General features: G+C 49.4%; 1 protein-coding gene across 1 annotated transcript in view; it reads right to left on the bottom strand.

Moving 5' to 3' along the window:
- The window catches only part of LOC149348243 (uncharacterized), a 72,646-nt gene that overhangs the window by 33,621 nt on the left and 22,911 nt on the right, over nucleotides 1-16,114 (bottom strand). Inside the window, exon 6 of the mRNA XM_089541707.1 lies at nucleotides 7,458-7,740. Within this exon, the coding sequence (XP_089397833.1) occupies nucleotides 7,458-7,740 (283 nt within the window). The remainder of the gene's footprint in view (nucleotides 1-7,457; nucleotides 7,741-16,114) is intronic.

Below are 16,114 nucleotides of genomic sequence, written 5' to 3'. Positions count from 1 at the left end.
GCCTAGCGACCCCGCTCTGACGGGGCTGTGCCGCATTTTCTGAGTGGGATCTTCGCCCAACATTGGCTATGGAAGTCACCGTGGAGGGGACTGATATAGCCCCCGAAGAAGTTTCGCACCAATATGGTTGGTTCACCATCGGTGAATCTCAACGATCCGGTCACGAACGCCGAATGACTGAACCCGCGGCACACAATGGAACCGATTGCGCCCAGGGACAGGGCAGCATGCGGCAATCTGCCGACTCCTCTGCGAAAAAGATTGGCCGACGACTTGCTCGACAATCGGTGGCGTCGAACCTACCTCGCCTACCCAAGGGCGTAACCAAAGTGATACTCCGGCCATCGGGCGGCCTCCGTATACTCGAGAGCTGTGGCCAACTCGGAATCTTTCAACTCATTCGTGACGCCGCGGGTGTAACCTTGGCGGAATCTTCTGAAGACTGCATGCTCCTCAACTTCAAGACAACACCATACTGGTGGCCACCCATTCCGCGGCACGAGTGGAACGCTACTTAAGCATCCAGGAGCTCACCTACGGCGAGAACAAGATCGCCATCACCTCCTATGTCGCCACGCCGGACGGCAGTGGTAAAGGAGTGATCCAAGGCGTTCCCAAACATCTATCGGACGCTGTCATCCTAGCGAACCTTCAGCATCCCAGAAATCCTCCAATATGTGGTGTCCGGCGCATGGGTGCGCAGTCGCAGATGGTCCTCATTCTCTTCAACGGTGAGAGAGTTCCCCGTTGGATCAGCTTCGGCGGTGGCATGATTCGTTGCTGCCTCTACAAAAAAAAATGGCTGTGGCTAGAGTTCCGTCCAGACGGAACTACAATTTGCGCTAAAGTTCCGTCCAGACGGAACTGCTTATAGCGATGGGGTTCCGTGCAGACGGAACTGTATCTGACACCATACAATTACGTCCAACATTATCTGCCACAAGAGTTATGTCGAGACGGAATTAAAGTTGGTGTTAGGGATTGGAAACCCAGTTTGCTTGCAAACTTTTGCATGTCCGTTTAAAAAAGCGGCAATCCTGTTCCGCCTAGTGTGTGACAGCGCTTCTAGCGTCGAGCTGAATCAAAATAAAAGCAATAAAAGCGTGCAGCAACAAGTGTTTGTACACTTTATGACAGTATGCACTAGACGTATAGTCTGGACAGTACGGACATTAGACAGTTTTAGTTTTACGTGCGTAGAACCTTCACGTACGTAAACGTGAGCAGTCTACGTAGCGTACGCGCGTGTCACTTCGTACTGTTTTAGCTACACGCACGGGACTCAAACTGTGTAGATCTGCCATAGAACCTAAAAAATGCGCTAGTAAGTTGTGCCCCGCCATCTAGTACAGATAAATAAAACTAATTTTGTTTCACACTCGTTGCTATGACGACCACAAACGCTTCTCCGGCAGGCTTAGGAGCTGCTGAAATGGATTTCTAACTGGAAAACAAAAGCTAGTTCTGACCTAAAACATCATGCGAGAGCAAGAATGGACCAACTGAAGGCAAATACAGCAGTTTACAGCACGATACCACGTCGAGGGATTAGCGACGAAGCTGTTATCGTTGTGAAGCGGGCGGGCAGGGCGCCGCCATCTTGCAACGCCACGTACGCAATCAACGTGAAGACCGCAACGCAAAGATCCGAATCTCATGTACGTCCGTGCGACTCACGCAGACACTTCACGTTCTGCGCAAGAGCACTGGTGACCCGTAAGCGCTCTGCGTACGCGAAGCTTCTACCTATGTGAAACTAAAACTGTCTATTGTATGGACGGAACTCTAGCTGCATTAAATATTCCGTCTGAACGGAGCTGCAGCAGCAGCAAATGTTCCGTCTGGACGGAACGCTAGACACTCCGAAAAAAAAATACGAAGTGTGTTCTTTGTGCGGACAACTCGGACATCGCAGAGACGTTTGCCCGGACCCGAAAAACGCTCGCTGCCGCGGATGCGGCATGGCCAACCCTCCTGAAACGCATACCTGTGAGCCTAAGTGTGCCTTGTGCGGTAAGGGCCATGAGCTGGGCAGCAACAAATGCCGCGAGATCTACCGCACTCCATACATTGTGACCAAACGCCGCTGGGAACAGGAACGCCAACATCAGACCCAGAATAGCCAAGAGACGCCGCAGTCTAAAGAGCGACGCAGCCGCTCCAAAAGCAGGGGGCGGACGGACTATAGACATCGATCCAGCTCTTTTCCACGACTGCAACAGAGAGGCCGGTCCGCCTCCAAATCCAGGACTCCTTCACACCAGCCACGGAACCCCGGTTTGAACCAGGACGCCGTCGGCACGCAAAAGGTAGGCTGGGCAGATAAAGCCTCCCAGAAATCTAACTCCAACCCCTCTGAGCTAGCTGACCTGAAAGTGCTGGTAGGGAAATTACTTCGCGAGGTGGAGGAACTAAAGAAAGAAAATGCCGCTCTAAAACAGCAACAAATGCAGACTGGGTCACCGCCTATGACCGGTGGCGCCAATAACCCTACCCCGTCTACCTCCACCGGAGCGGACATGCATGTTGGATCACCGCGGGCACCCCCGCCTAAGCGAAAAGCGGGCGGTTCCCTCTCCGAAGACCAAAAACTAGCCGACAGCATTCACAAAATTGAAGAAGCGCAAACGCAGACTACTAACACCCTCATTCAAATGCAGCTTACAATGACTTCCATCATGGAAGAATTATGCACACACCGGCAGGAATTAGTTAACTTAGGCACCTGGCAGCAGGAAGCAGAGAGTAGGCTTTTTCCCGTCAAAATTCGCAAATGCGCTTCTTCTGAAGCGGTATCAGACTAGCACAATATGGCGCCACAACCAAACTACACCATCTGGCAGTGGAACTGCCGAGGATTTAGCCGCAAACGAGCTGTACTCCAACAATTCCTCCACAATAGGGACGGACCGGACTTAATCGCACTACAAGAGACACAAACCAATAGCAAGCTAGCTGGATATCAATCCTTTTCATCGGGGGGTGAAACGCTTGGAGTCACGACTCTCGTGAAACGAAATATTACGGTTGTCCAGCACGATACCCCAGTCACAAATGTCACACACGTGCTAGTCGAATTAATTCCGCCTAGGACACCTGACCACAGTCTGTTTGTGCTGAATGTCTATAGCAGCCCAAAGTTACGGAAAGCAAGCTTTGGCCCGCTCTTTCAGGCGACCCTGAGAATTGCAGGCAATCACCCCGTCATTTTCACGGGAGACTTTAATGCCCAACACCCGGCTTGGGGGTACCCACAGGAGGACATTAAAGGTAGAAAATTGTGGCTCACCGCACAACAGTGTGGGTTGACTCTTCTTACAGACCCAGTAGTCCCCACCCGCTGCGGCAACAGTTTCCAGGGATACGACTCCTGATCTGACTTTTGCTAAAAATTCGGGCACTCCAACATGGATAAACACTCAACAAAATTTCGGCAGCGATCACTACATATTGGAAATAGTGGCTTCAACTGGCCCCAAGCGTCGTAGCGCTCGAGCTCCCACCCTTGTCGATTAGGACATGTTCCGCGCTAAAAGGGCCGCCCGAGAAGCTGATACCCCCGATATACTAGACATAGATATCTGGGCACAGGATCTTTGTCAAGATACCAAGGCAGCCACCCGTACGTTAAAGCAGGCTGACCACCTGGAGATTGCGGACAGCCGGCTTCTTCACCTATGGGAGGCAAAGAGAGGACTCGAGAACCGACTCAAACGACAGCTGTGGAACCGCAATCTGCGCAGAAGAATAGCTAGGCTAAACAAGGAGATCGAGGATCATGCGGTCAAACTTACTCAGCAAAACTGGGAGGACATATGCAACCGCATGGATCGCAATATGGGAGTCTCTAAGACTTGGAACTTGCTCCGTCATCTACTTGACCCTGCAGGTAGCAAAACCACCCAGAGGCAGAACCTGCAAAAGCTTGTGCATGCATACGCAGGCACATCAGAGGACCTTTTCCTTGAACTTAAAGACAGATATATTGGCAATGCTCGTATCCAAGCCTTCCCAGATTATGCTGGTCCGGAAAACACGCAGCTCGACTCCCCGATTACTGTGGATGAGGTTAGGGCAGAGATTGCCAGGCTAAACTGTAAATCCGCCTCTGGCCCAGATGCAGTATCCAACAAGATCCTCCGCAACCTAGATGAACAGTCGCTACAATCACTAACTGAGTATATGCAGAAATGCTGGTCGGAGGGCTCAATCCCACAAATATGGAAAACGGCAGAGATCATTCTCATTCCAAAACCTGGGAAGGCACTAAGCCTTGAGAACCTCAGGCCAATTTCGCTCACGTCTTTTGTGGGTAAGCTCATGGAGCACGTAGTTCATACCCGCCTCAACCGGTTTATGGAGGAGAACGAGCTTTACCCCCAAACCATGATTGGCTTTCGACCAAAACTTTCTACGCAGGATGTAATGCTTCAGCTCAAACATCAGATTATTGAGGCAAAAACGCGGGACACCAGAATAATTCTTGGACTCGACCTGGAAAAGGCCTTTGACAATGTCAGACATGATGCGATCTTGGAGAACCTTCATGAACTCGGGGTGGGAGCCCGCACCTTCAACTATATCCGCGACTTTCTCTCAGGTAGAAAGGCGCATTTCCAAGTAGGAGGTCTCCACTCGCGTGACTTCCCCCTCGGCAACAAGGGCACCCCGCAGGGATCGGTCCTGTCACCCTTTCTCTTCAACGTTGCAATGTTGAAACTTCCACACCAATTAGCGCAGATCCCGCAACTCCACCACAGCCTCTATGCTGACGATATCTCCTTGTGGACCGCCGAGGGCAGTGATGCCGAAATCGAAGAGAGACTCCAGCGTGCCATCGATATCGTGGGGAGCTATGTAGACCCCAGGCGGCTGCGGTGCTCTCCAGCCAAATCTGAATTTCTCATATACCGCAAAATCAGATCCCTTGCGCAACCCCCACCGGCCATCGAACTCAGTATTCGTGGAGTCCCCATTCCTCGAGTACCCAAAATTAAAATCTTGGGCCTAATTCTACAAGAACACGGCTTCAATGGTGACGTAATTCAGAAGCTTCAGGGAACCTCGCAGCAAATTATGCGACTCATTCGCCGCATTAGTAACCGCCACTCGGGCTTGAAGGAAAGCAATACTCTCCGTTTAGTACAAGCCTTTGTGATCAGCTGCATCGCTTACGTATGCCCTTACCTACATCTCAAGTCAGCTGAAAAAGAGAAAGTGGAAGCCATAATCAGAAAATGCGTCAAACAGGCAGTTGGGCTACCCATGCACACAGCGACTGAGAAAGTCTGTAGACTTTCTCAGTCACGACATCATGTAGACACTTTGTTAACGAACCACAGTATGAGCAATTAAAGGCTCTCGCCTTAATACGGTTAAGGGTCCCGTATCGCAGCAAAGCCGCTGTCGTCGTCAGCGGCTTTGGCCGTGGCCGAATCCCGATGCAAGCGAAGAAATAATAAAATTGGTTGGTTTGGTTTATGGGGTTTAACATCCCAAAGCGACTCAGGCTATGAGAGACGCCGTAGTGGAGGGCTCCGGAAATTTCGACCACCTCGGGTTCTTTAACGTGCACTGACATCGCACAGTACACGGGTCTCTAGAATTTCTCCTCCAAAGAAATTCAACCGCCGCGGCCGGGATCGAACCCGCGTCTTTCGGGTCAGCAGCCGAGCACCATAGCCACTGAGCCACCGCGGCGGCTAACAGACAGATGTATCTGACGGTGTGGGGTTATAGCCCCATCAAGTGGCCATGAGCCCGTGGCGTTCGGCGACTTCTAGGGCTCTTGTCACAACCCGGATCTGTGTGTCCGAGTCGGAGCTGAGCAATACGGCCTCCCACTGGTCTGGATTCGAGAGCTGCAAGCCTCTAGGGGGGTAGTCCCGAGGGCAAGCCCAGAGTATGTGGGATAGAGTGGCATGCTGGCCACACATTTGACAGGAAGGGGAGTAGACCCCAGGGTATATGCGGGCATATATCGCGACCGGGGTTCGATTCCTGAGCTCGACCAATTTCTTAATCGGTTTTATTTATTTATATGGCCTGACTAGTAAAGATAATTAGGCTAATTGGGTAATTAACCAATTAACTAAGCTCAGTCCCACTTAATTGGAGCATCACTATACGATCCCTTCAAATGGTTGCATGGTTACTAGCCAAAGTACAATTGGCCCCGTTTGAAATTCGCGCACTGTGACGTCACGACCGTTTCCATTAATTGAAAAGCGTGACATTTTCTGTCGACAACTGCTGCTTACAACGATGAGACATTAAAGGCTTCCGCCTTAAAAAATTTGCACCCTTAAAGGTGTAGCGCTCATGGCTGCACCCTTTCCATACCGTCATTTTTTCTTATTATTTTTTTGGAAAAGGGTGCGCTGAGCACGTTAGCACCTTTAATGCACCCATGGACCCATCAAAGCTGGGCGGGTGCAAGGGGGTTGTAGCTCCGTCGGGTGCGAGGGTGCGTAAAGGTGTATGGTAATCTTTGACTTGTCGAACAACAATCCAGTAGTTCAATCAAGCGTGCTTTTAAAATGATGTGGGCTGTTCGAGTTTTCCATTCAAAGACACATGCAATCTCTATGCGAGCAGCTATGACTGGGATCTGCGTCCAATGTGGTAATTAACTGAATTATTTTAGCTGAAGTGCTAAGCGTCACTGACTCCAAATAGGGGGTCGCTGAAATGGCATATATAAACTTGGAGAAAGTATGCGCGGAAGGGTATCTGTTGTTTCAGCCGGCCTCTTCGATTCGGCGGACGCGGTTTTTGCGATGCGAGTCTGTGCTTTCCGTCTTTCTTCTCGCCTCCACAGCAAGGAGGTTCAGAAACACCGTGAGACACACATCTTGGTATTATAATTATTCTTCGAGATGCCGCAACGTTAGGGCAAAGTTAGACAGGTCGTCGGCAGCTTCTAGTAGGAAATGTTTAGCTTCCATTCGAGAGTGCACCCCAAAAAAGAAATTCATCAGCGCCTTTTAAAGCAATAAAAACCTATGAAACTTTCAAACAGTCCGAAAAAGGGTGTGAGAAGCATACGTTGCACCCTTTCAGGCAGCCAAAAAATAAGGGTGCAACTGTAACGATCCCACCCTTGCTATGGGTGCGACGACCATACTTCGCAACCTTTTGGGAGGGTGTGAGTGAGTTATAGACAAGGAAATACACCCTTCAGGGTGCAAATTTTTTTTACAGTGCAGGGCATGTAATGAGAAGGCAAGATAATCGATGGTCGTTAAGGGTAACGAACTGGATTCAAAAGAGAAGGCTATCGTAGCAAGAGGCGGCAGAAAGGTAGGTGGGCGGGTGAGATTAAGAAGTTCGGGGGGATACGGTGGCCGCAACTGGCGAAGGACAAGGTTAATTGGAGAGACATGGGAGAGACCCTTTGCCCTGCAGTGGATGTAGTCAGGCTGATGATGATGATGAAGAACCGAAGCAGGACCCACCCACTGGCTTCTCGCAGATGGAACAACGAATCATCCTGAGCAGGCAGTACGAGCACGTGATGTGGCCGTTCTCGCACTGGTAGATGGGAGGTAGCGCGTAGTCCCGGCACACGGGACACTCGAACAGGCTTAAGAGGTTGCTGGCGACGCTCTGCGCTGACGGTGGAGCCGTGGTGCTCGGGACCGCGTAAAACGTAGATGGCCGCCCAGATGCCCCCGAACCGCCCTCCAGGGTGCTTTTCTCGCATTGCACCTTCTTCATTATGCGACCTGCCGAAGAGTTCTGACACCACGCCAGAAAAGATGATTGCAACTTTTAGTTGGGATAGGGTGACGTCGCGCTGAGAGCATCTAAGGCTGAGAGCTGGGCTAGTTGGTGTTTAGATTGAGAAGACAGAGTAGGAGCGCTAAAAAACGGCGAAATTCGATGAAGGCGAAATTCTAGACGCCCGTGTGCTGTGCGATGTGAGTGCACGTTAAAGAATCTAAGTGGTCGAAATTTCCGGAGCCCTTCACTACGGCGTCCCTCATCGCTAGAGTTGCTTCGGGACGTTAAACCCCAATAAACAAACAAACAAACAAACAAAAAACAGGGACAACAGGATAGAAAACGTGTTTGCTCATGCACGATTGCATTTCCGCGTGTATAAGAAAGGCTACCAATACCTCCCGCTCCTTCTGATCTTCATTTACATATATCACGTGTGTAAATATATCTGTGATATATGTAAATCATATATCTATGCAGAAGGATGGATAGCTGGGTGAGTTTGTACTGATACATCGTGGGAGGGAACAGCGCGAACAAAACGCTTCGTCTCTTGCTTCGGCTGTCGTTTTGTACGCGCTGTTCCCTCCCACGATATATCTATTGCGTGTGATATGAGTAAATGCAGACCAGAAGGAGTGAGAGGTATTGGAAGCCTTTCTTATTCATGTGGAAAGGCAATCGTGCCTGAGCAAACCGAATGTTTATCTTTCTACTAAAGAATCGAAGTTCTTGTATCGGGAAGTGCCGTCACGCATGCTATTACATTGTTAATTTTTTGGCACCTGATGGTCGCCTATAAATGCGTGGTATTTTAGGGAATAAAGTCAGCTGATATCTAACGCCTGTGTTTTCTTCTATCTTGTCGTCCCTGTTTTTTAGCGCTACTACTATGTCCCCGCTTAGAGCGCCAGGATTTTTGTAGCTGGGGAAGAGTGATAAATAGAGACAAAAATATTGACTGGCGCTCGAGCATTGTGTTCAGGAAAGTAAAAATAGCGCTAAATTTTACACAAACCACCCAGAAAGACGGACAGGACGGGCGCTGCCTATCAGGTGAACACAATGCCGCACCAACTAGCCCCGCAAAAGGTGCTGTTAAGCGATTTATCATTGCTAAGCAAGAAATATTGTGTTTTTGCTGGTGGACACCACCATCCTTTTTCATCGTCAATGACAATTTACCCAGTGTACGCCGGCGGTTATGCTCCAGAGCCGCGTTTCTGCAACAATGTTGTTAACGCTAACGCGCATTTCTCTAATGCCGTATTACTGCCACAACGTATTACTACCACAGTGCATGCCGCCCACATCTATCTGTGACTACCGCCACATAGCACAAGCGCGAATAATCGATCGATAGTAGTATTAGTTGATGAAGAACACGATGTGCAATCCAATGCGCGACATTTCGCTGCAATTTAACACGAGGCGTGATCTGCGGCAACAGCCTAGTGCTCTCGTAGCCAGCCAAGCTGATCTCTTCGAGCCAGCGTGGGTTCGAATCCCAGTCGCTGCAACAACTATTTAGTTATCGTTTGCCCATAGCATTGCGTTAACTTGTCCTTCCAATTCGCTTGACTCTTGTCTAGATATTCGCTTGCATTGTTCTCGCGTTTTTGGATTGCGAAGCTGTTATAATAGGCTTGAGTTACAAGAGGGTTAGTTGATCTTGCTAGGCGGCCGTCAGTTGAGACTGCGGTGATCTCTTGAGCTCTTGTCACGACCTGTACTAGGGTTTCCAGGTCGGAGTTGAGCTGCAAGGTCTCTGGCGGGCCCGCGTGCACGAGCCTCTGAAGCGATATTGGTGAGGTAATCTGTCAGGCAGTCCCCGAACATGTGGTCTACGGTAGTTTTCCCGCCGCATTTACTGCACTCCGATGTAGGGACAGCTTCCGATAGCTGTCCGATAGCTTATGACAGCGGCGTTATGGAGAGTTTTAGTTTGGAGTTGTTTCCACAGTACCTACTGTCCTTTGGTTAGGTTTTTATATTTTATGCGGAGGTGGGAAGATTAGCTTTTGTAGCCTGTAATGCTGAGTGATACTTGAAGAAAATTTCTCTTAGAATTGCGTAGTACGTGACCTTCCCCCAACCACACCGTATCCAAGTCATTGCACCTCAAATGTCAGAAGTCAAAGGTAGAGGCTTCAGAGACCAACAGACTCTTTCAGAATTGCTAGTGAGGCGGTGCTTTGGTACTTAAAGCAGAGAATAATCGCAGACTATATGGTCGTGGAGAGTAAATGTAAACATGTAATGCACAGCAGGAAAGGCGTACGATAATGTAGAACGGCTCATAGGTGCTAATATCCGCACTCGTGTCTTGGGGAGCGTCCCACGTCAGCTACTCTTCTTTCCCTTAAGCTTTTCTTCGCGAGGGACACGGCGCCTGCCTTTATTTGCCGCTTTCTATGTATGGCAACAACCGCGACCAGCGTCCCACATGTGCCGAAGAGCGGACGGTGCCAGCGCGTTCTACTCAGAACGGTGGGACATTCGTCGCGGCTAGACGCCATGGAGCTAGACGCCGCCATCTACGCCTCCGTCGACCGCCCCGTCGAAGAACACCAACAAGTAGAGTTGGTTACCGCCCGTCCTGATAGATGGCGCCACAGTGCCAGTATATTCTAGGCACTATATCTAGGTTTTGCCTGCATTTCGTAATGACGCCAACTCATGCGGCGCTGTCGCCTAGCTTGTTAAGTGCATCGGTGACCACGTCGGTGACTGCGCTTGCGAGTCTCGGGCTCTAAGGCAAATCACGGGCTCCTTCGCCCATCATAGGATCACGATGACGTCTCTATTGGCGCATGCGCACTTCCGGCGGAAGCGCAGCACGTAGCAGGTAGCTTCGCCATACTTTGTTCAAGTTTGTTTCCGTGTTCTGCTCTGTTCTTGCACCAAGGTCACACGCATCGCGCAGAAAACGTGAACTAAGAGCATTTCAGTCTTGAAGGCAAGAACTGGATGTACAGCTACGGGAAAAGCAGTAAAATAAAGCAAGAAAGAAGTCAAACTTGAAGACAGCGCTGCACAGCCAGCGCTGACCAGAGTGTTTGGTAGCGCCATCAGTAAAGCAGAGCAAGGCGATTTCAAACGCAAAGGGTGTTAACCTGTTTAACTGGCGCGGAGGCCGTATCAGGTGCTGTACTAGGGATGATGCGGAGGTCAAGCGTAATTCCTCCGCTAGCTAGGGGAAAGTCGTGCTTGGTTTTGCTGCAGCCAGAACAATTGGGCAACCCATAGTTCATCGACCAGTGACGGCTCTCGCGTAGTTTAGACACCCAGTTGTTTTATATATTTACGCCGCGAGGTTCAAATGGCGCAATTATTCTGCGTGCGGCGCGGTCGTTGGCTTAACAGGTCCTGTGACCGTGACGCCACTTTCGCGTGACAGAGCCCGTGATGTACCTTGCCATTGGATCATCGGGACTGGTGACACCACCGGCCGCGTTAGGAATAAATAGACGACGCAAGCGCTCGGATCACTTGCCACAAACGCACTACCCGGCATAACCTGTAGATCCCCAAATCAAAATCTGCCGCCGACAAAGAGGTAAAAATCTGTAGGACAGAGCGAGAGAGAGAGAGACTTTAATGAATAAAGGACAGGTCTGCCTGCTTATGAGCCTAGCATGCTACTCCAGTGTGCTGGATAGGTCTCCATCATATCATTCGTGCTTCAACATTTCGCGCCAGCGCACCTCTCACTCACTGAGCATAAACACGCACACACACAAAAAAACATCTGCCTCTCCCGTAACCGAGAGTAGAGTAAGCATAAAATGTTTACGGGCATAACACGAAGCGTACGCGGACACGACGAGACGCAGGCCTGACAAGAATGCATATGCAGCGCGTTCGAAAGTTTGCAACGCGCGTCTTTTCTTTTCTTTTTCTCTTTCCTCTCATCTTTTAATTCTCCTCTTTCTGCACGTGGCAGCGATGGTGGCTCGGCTCGAGCCAGTAGGCAGGCCCGTGCAATTTCCTTTTCATCCTTCTCCCAGTCACAACAACAACAGTATCTAAACTGCGTAGAGGCGAAAGCGTTTTCCGCGCCACTTTGCCTATGTGACACTGGTGACGTCACCACTGGATTACTTCACACATTATTGATGATGAAGTAATGATAAATTACTAATTAGTGACTAATACTGATTAATCACTAAATACTAATTAACTGCTAATTAATTAGTTTAATCTTCGCCTTTAGGAGTGAAACGCGACAGCGTATTGTAGCGCAGCCAGGCAGTCCACGGAACGCCACCACCCGTTCGGCGCGATGCCTTGCCCTTCTAACGCGACGCTTTTTGAGGAAAGGAAATTGCGCAGTACTTCTCTGTCATCTCGGAGGACACCCGAACCGCACTGTACAGGAAGGGAGGAACGCCACCACCCGTTCGGCGGAATGCCTTGCCTTTTAAACGCAAGGCTTTATGAGGAAAGGAAATGGCGCAGTATTTCTCTGTCATCTCAGTGGACACCCGAACCGCATCGTAAAGGAAGGGAGGAACGCCACCACCCGTTCGGCGCGAAGCTACGAGTGCTTGTATGCCGGTCCTGTAGGAGGAATTATTAGAGAGTCTCGTTAAATATCGTACGGTGCCCGGATGTTCTCGTTTCAGTGCCCGGATGAGTGGAATTCGTGCCCGGATGTTGGCTCTTGGTCTCGGCGTGACGCCACCACACTGCCGACAACGGGAGCTAAAAGCATTTCATGCTTAAAACATAAAAAGCAGCAATGAATGAATACGAGACTGCCTCGATCGGGTGTTTGCATATACAAAAAGCACGAGTGTCAGGGAAGCTTCTCCGTCCCTGCACGAGCATGGTACTTACGTTTACGATGCCGCTGTTAGGATACAACACCAGGCCTAGGAGGGTACGGAGGTGGCGTACAACTTCTTTTGTGGCGTCCTTGTTCCTCCTCTGTGTTGCTTCACACTTTAGTGCCGCTGCTCACTGTCGAACCAGAGGTGGTGCTTGTTCTCCTAACGAATCCCAATGGCGCACACCGTCAACTTCTTCTTCACAATTTTTTTTGTTCACTGTCACGCGGGATCAGTCAGCGCCGTACTCTTCTTCTTCCTCGTTCTGGCCAACCAAACGACGGAGTGGCTCAGTGACTGAGGTTCAGCTCCCGAGATCGAAAATGTTGGATGACCAGCCGCTTCGGTCGTCTTTTCCCAGAGATGAAATATAAAAAAAAATGCATGTCCGCAGTGTTACATCAGAGCACGTTAAAGAACATCAGGCAGTGGGTATTAATCCAGAAACCTCCACTGCCACGCCTATTTCGCTCAACATATGTTTACTCCCTCCTTCAGTCCTTTCCGCATGGCGTTTTAAAAGTTTCTTTGGAATGAGACAGTCACTGCACCTTTCCTCCTCTCATAATTACGTTTTTCCTTTTCACCTCCCGGAATACGGTTTCCAACAAGCGGTTTGGTAAGTGCAAATGTAGACCTGTTCAAATGTGCCACTCGGTATTCATAAATAAAGTGTACCAACTAGACCAGTACAGACGAAGGACGGCAAGGCAGGCATTGACTAGCAACTGAACCCTTTTTTTCTCCTTTATTGCACATACATATGCATATACATTACAAGTATGTATGTCATAATGAGCCCCTCTATTCCTTACCCTTGCCTGCTGAATCGCTTTCTTGCATGTATGGTTCTTTCTTTCAAGTTACCTTTCATTTTTAATGCTTTAAAACTGAAAGTTGTGACATTTAAACTGGTATTTTTCTGAAAAAGCACCCTCGATCAATTTGTTTTTTCGCATACTGTGTGATTATTAAGGAAAACATCACTGCTACATTAATTATTACCGGCCTGTTTGATAACCTTGAATCGCAGCTGGTAAAGAAACATATTATAGGCCTTTTCAGACTCGTGTGTTTAGAAACCCTTTCACCGGGAAAAATGAAAGTAAACGAAACAAAACTAGCGTAATGACATATGGATGGTTTTTTTTTTCTCGAAAGAAAAATGAAAAACTAATAAAGCCTAAGTAGGTTATAGTGGAAGTGAGTTTTATGCAAATGTTATTTCTTTGAAACATTGGCATTCCGCAGGAGCCAAATTCAAAGACAGGCGATACCCCTATCTCAGTCTCCCTCATGACACCGGCTGGGGTCAGCGCTTTCCTCTTCATTTCTTCAGATATGTGGATATTCTGTAGAACTGCGCAAATGATCCGTCTGTGTCGGAGTTGATACAGCTCCCTACCTGCGAGCGGTTCAAGATTCAAGTACGGGCAATCAACTGGCCAATGAGGTCGAGCCGCCATCTAGTACTCGTCTCCTGCAGCTTGCTCTCGATACAATAAATGTATTAGAATCCAATCATCAGATATGCGGGCGCATTTTGCAGATATTATGGATGAGCGCGTTCGTGGGAAGCGTCCCAAGCACGTTTCGTATGATCGACCCGTTCAGACTCTCACGTTCTGGCTATGTGCTGAGCCTGAGAGGCGTTCCGGAGAGCCTGGGGCGTCGAACGAAGGCGCGTCCCACCCGATGAAGGTAAGAACTGCAGAAAGCGAGAGGCCCGTTGCTCATAGAGTGCGGTCACGTGACAGCTCCCCCCCCCCCCCCATGAAGGTTTCCCCACGACCTACTGTAGGTCATGGGCCACGACCTACTGTAGGTCATGGGATTCGCACCCCATCTGAAGACAACCAAGGCAGCGTGAGGCACCTGCAGAGAGTGGGCACGTGTCCAGGGAACGCAGCCACGCGTAAGCCGTCTTAGGGTGTGCGTATATCACAGCTACGCTGCTAAACCCATTTTCCAAGCATTGCGTTGCTGCTTACCATGGATTCTGAAGCGCTGAATGCGATACAGCTGACCCGGTGAAAAAAAATTACCGACGATTACGTTACTTCCTAATGCGAAATTTGAGCGCAGCAAATAAGCTGTTTCACCTTTTCGATAGATTGAGGCAAAGAAATCGAGCAACACATGTATGCGCTATCACAGAATTTTTTTTTAATTTTCACACGTATTCCTTAAACAAACACTCCACTAACAGTTCTTGACAGTCATGAAGGAAGCTTTGTGGTCGGAGAAATAGACTGATATATGTTCGACTTGGTACACCAATGCTTGATTCTCAAAGACGAGATCTATACAAGTGCCTCGCGAGGTTGTCACAGCCGTGGGACGCGTTACGAGCGAGAGGAACGGGATGTTCTCCCGCATAAGTGTTAGGAAATTGCTGTTTGTCTTTATGTCAACATTAAAGTCCCCCACTACTAACATCGGTGTGGATCGATGGACGGTTAATGCGAGTTGCAGGAATGCACGACGTCTTTCGTGAGTGCGGTAGGGGCGAAGTAGGCAGCTACTACCAGCAAGCCGTTGGGCAACTTTGCGGCGCACAGTTCGCCAACTTCATGTGACGTGCCAAACATTTCGACTGGTATTGCAGAGAGACCTGTGCGCAAGTAGATAGCGACTCCCGCCGCTCTGTTGTGGTCTCTGCGAGCACCACAGCAGTATAGGAAATCTATGATTTCGAGAGGCTCTTCGGGATCCATCCAGGTTTCAGCAAAGCAAAGTACAGAGGAATGGCGCAGAATGTGATCGTGGTGTACGTCCTTGGCATGTGCGGCAAGGGAGCGTACGTTAAGAATGTGGTTGTGAATGATGAATGAAGTGCTGCCAGCGAATGACGCGTCCATTGGCTGTCCGCGTGTGTTACTGATGTGTGGTTAACATGTTAAGCTTCGCCTGTAAGAGTGGAACGCGACAGCGTCTTGCAACGCTGCCAGGGAGTCCACAGAACGCCATCGCCAATTCGGCTGTACGCCTTGCTGGACGGTAAATTTATTTTTTGAGGAAAGGAAATGTATCTCTCTCGCATATCTGGGTGGACACCTGCACCTCGCCGTAAGGGAAAGGGGGAAGATGGGAGTGAACGAAGACGCCGTATTAGCTAGACGCGCCTTTGTTCATTCCAAACCATTCAACTGGCATTACGGAGTGGCTAGCGTGCTCGTATCGCACTCCGGAGACCCTGGTTCGATTCCCCAACTCGACCAATTTCGTTCTCGGTTTTATTGATTTATGCGGTCTAACTAGAAAGGTTAATTAGGCTATTTCATATTTATATTATTGTATTTCTATCCATCGTGTTCTGTCATTAACCTGTCAATTGTTGGAACTGTCTAGGATGTTCGACACAACGTATATGAAACGAGCAACGTCTTACTGAGTGGGGAAGTGCGTGGTGGTGGAGGGAACGCGGCTTCGTACTTATCTGTTTTTTTTCAGCAGCGTCTCCTTCCGCGGACGCTGTTGTCGCTGCGGCGCGCGTCTTTCTTTTCTTTTCTTCTGACCTCTTCATTCTCCTCTATATTAATTAGGCTAATTGATTA

This window comes from Amblyomma mixtum, chromosome 4, assembly GCF_055824585.1.
Source record: "Amblyomma mixtum isolate Tamu chromosome 4, ASM5582458v1, whole genome shotgun sequence".
Lineage (NCBI taxonomy): Eukaryota > Metazoa > Arthropoda > Arachnida > Ixodida > Ixodidae > Amblyomma > Amblyomma mixtum.
Note: the sequence above shows the minus strand (reverse complement) of the source record. Positions and strands in the feature narration are given on the sequence as shown.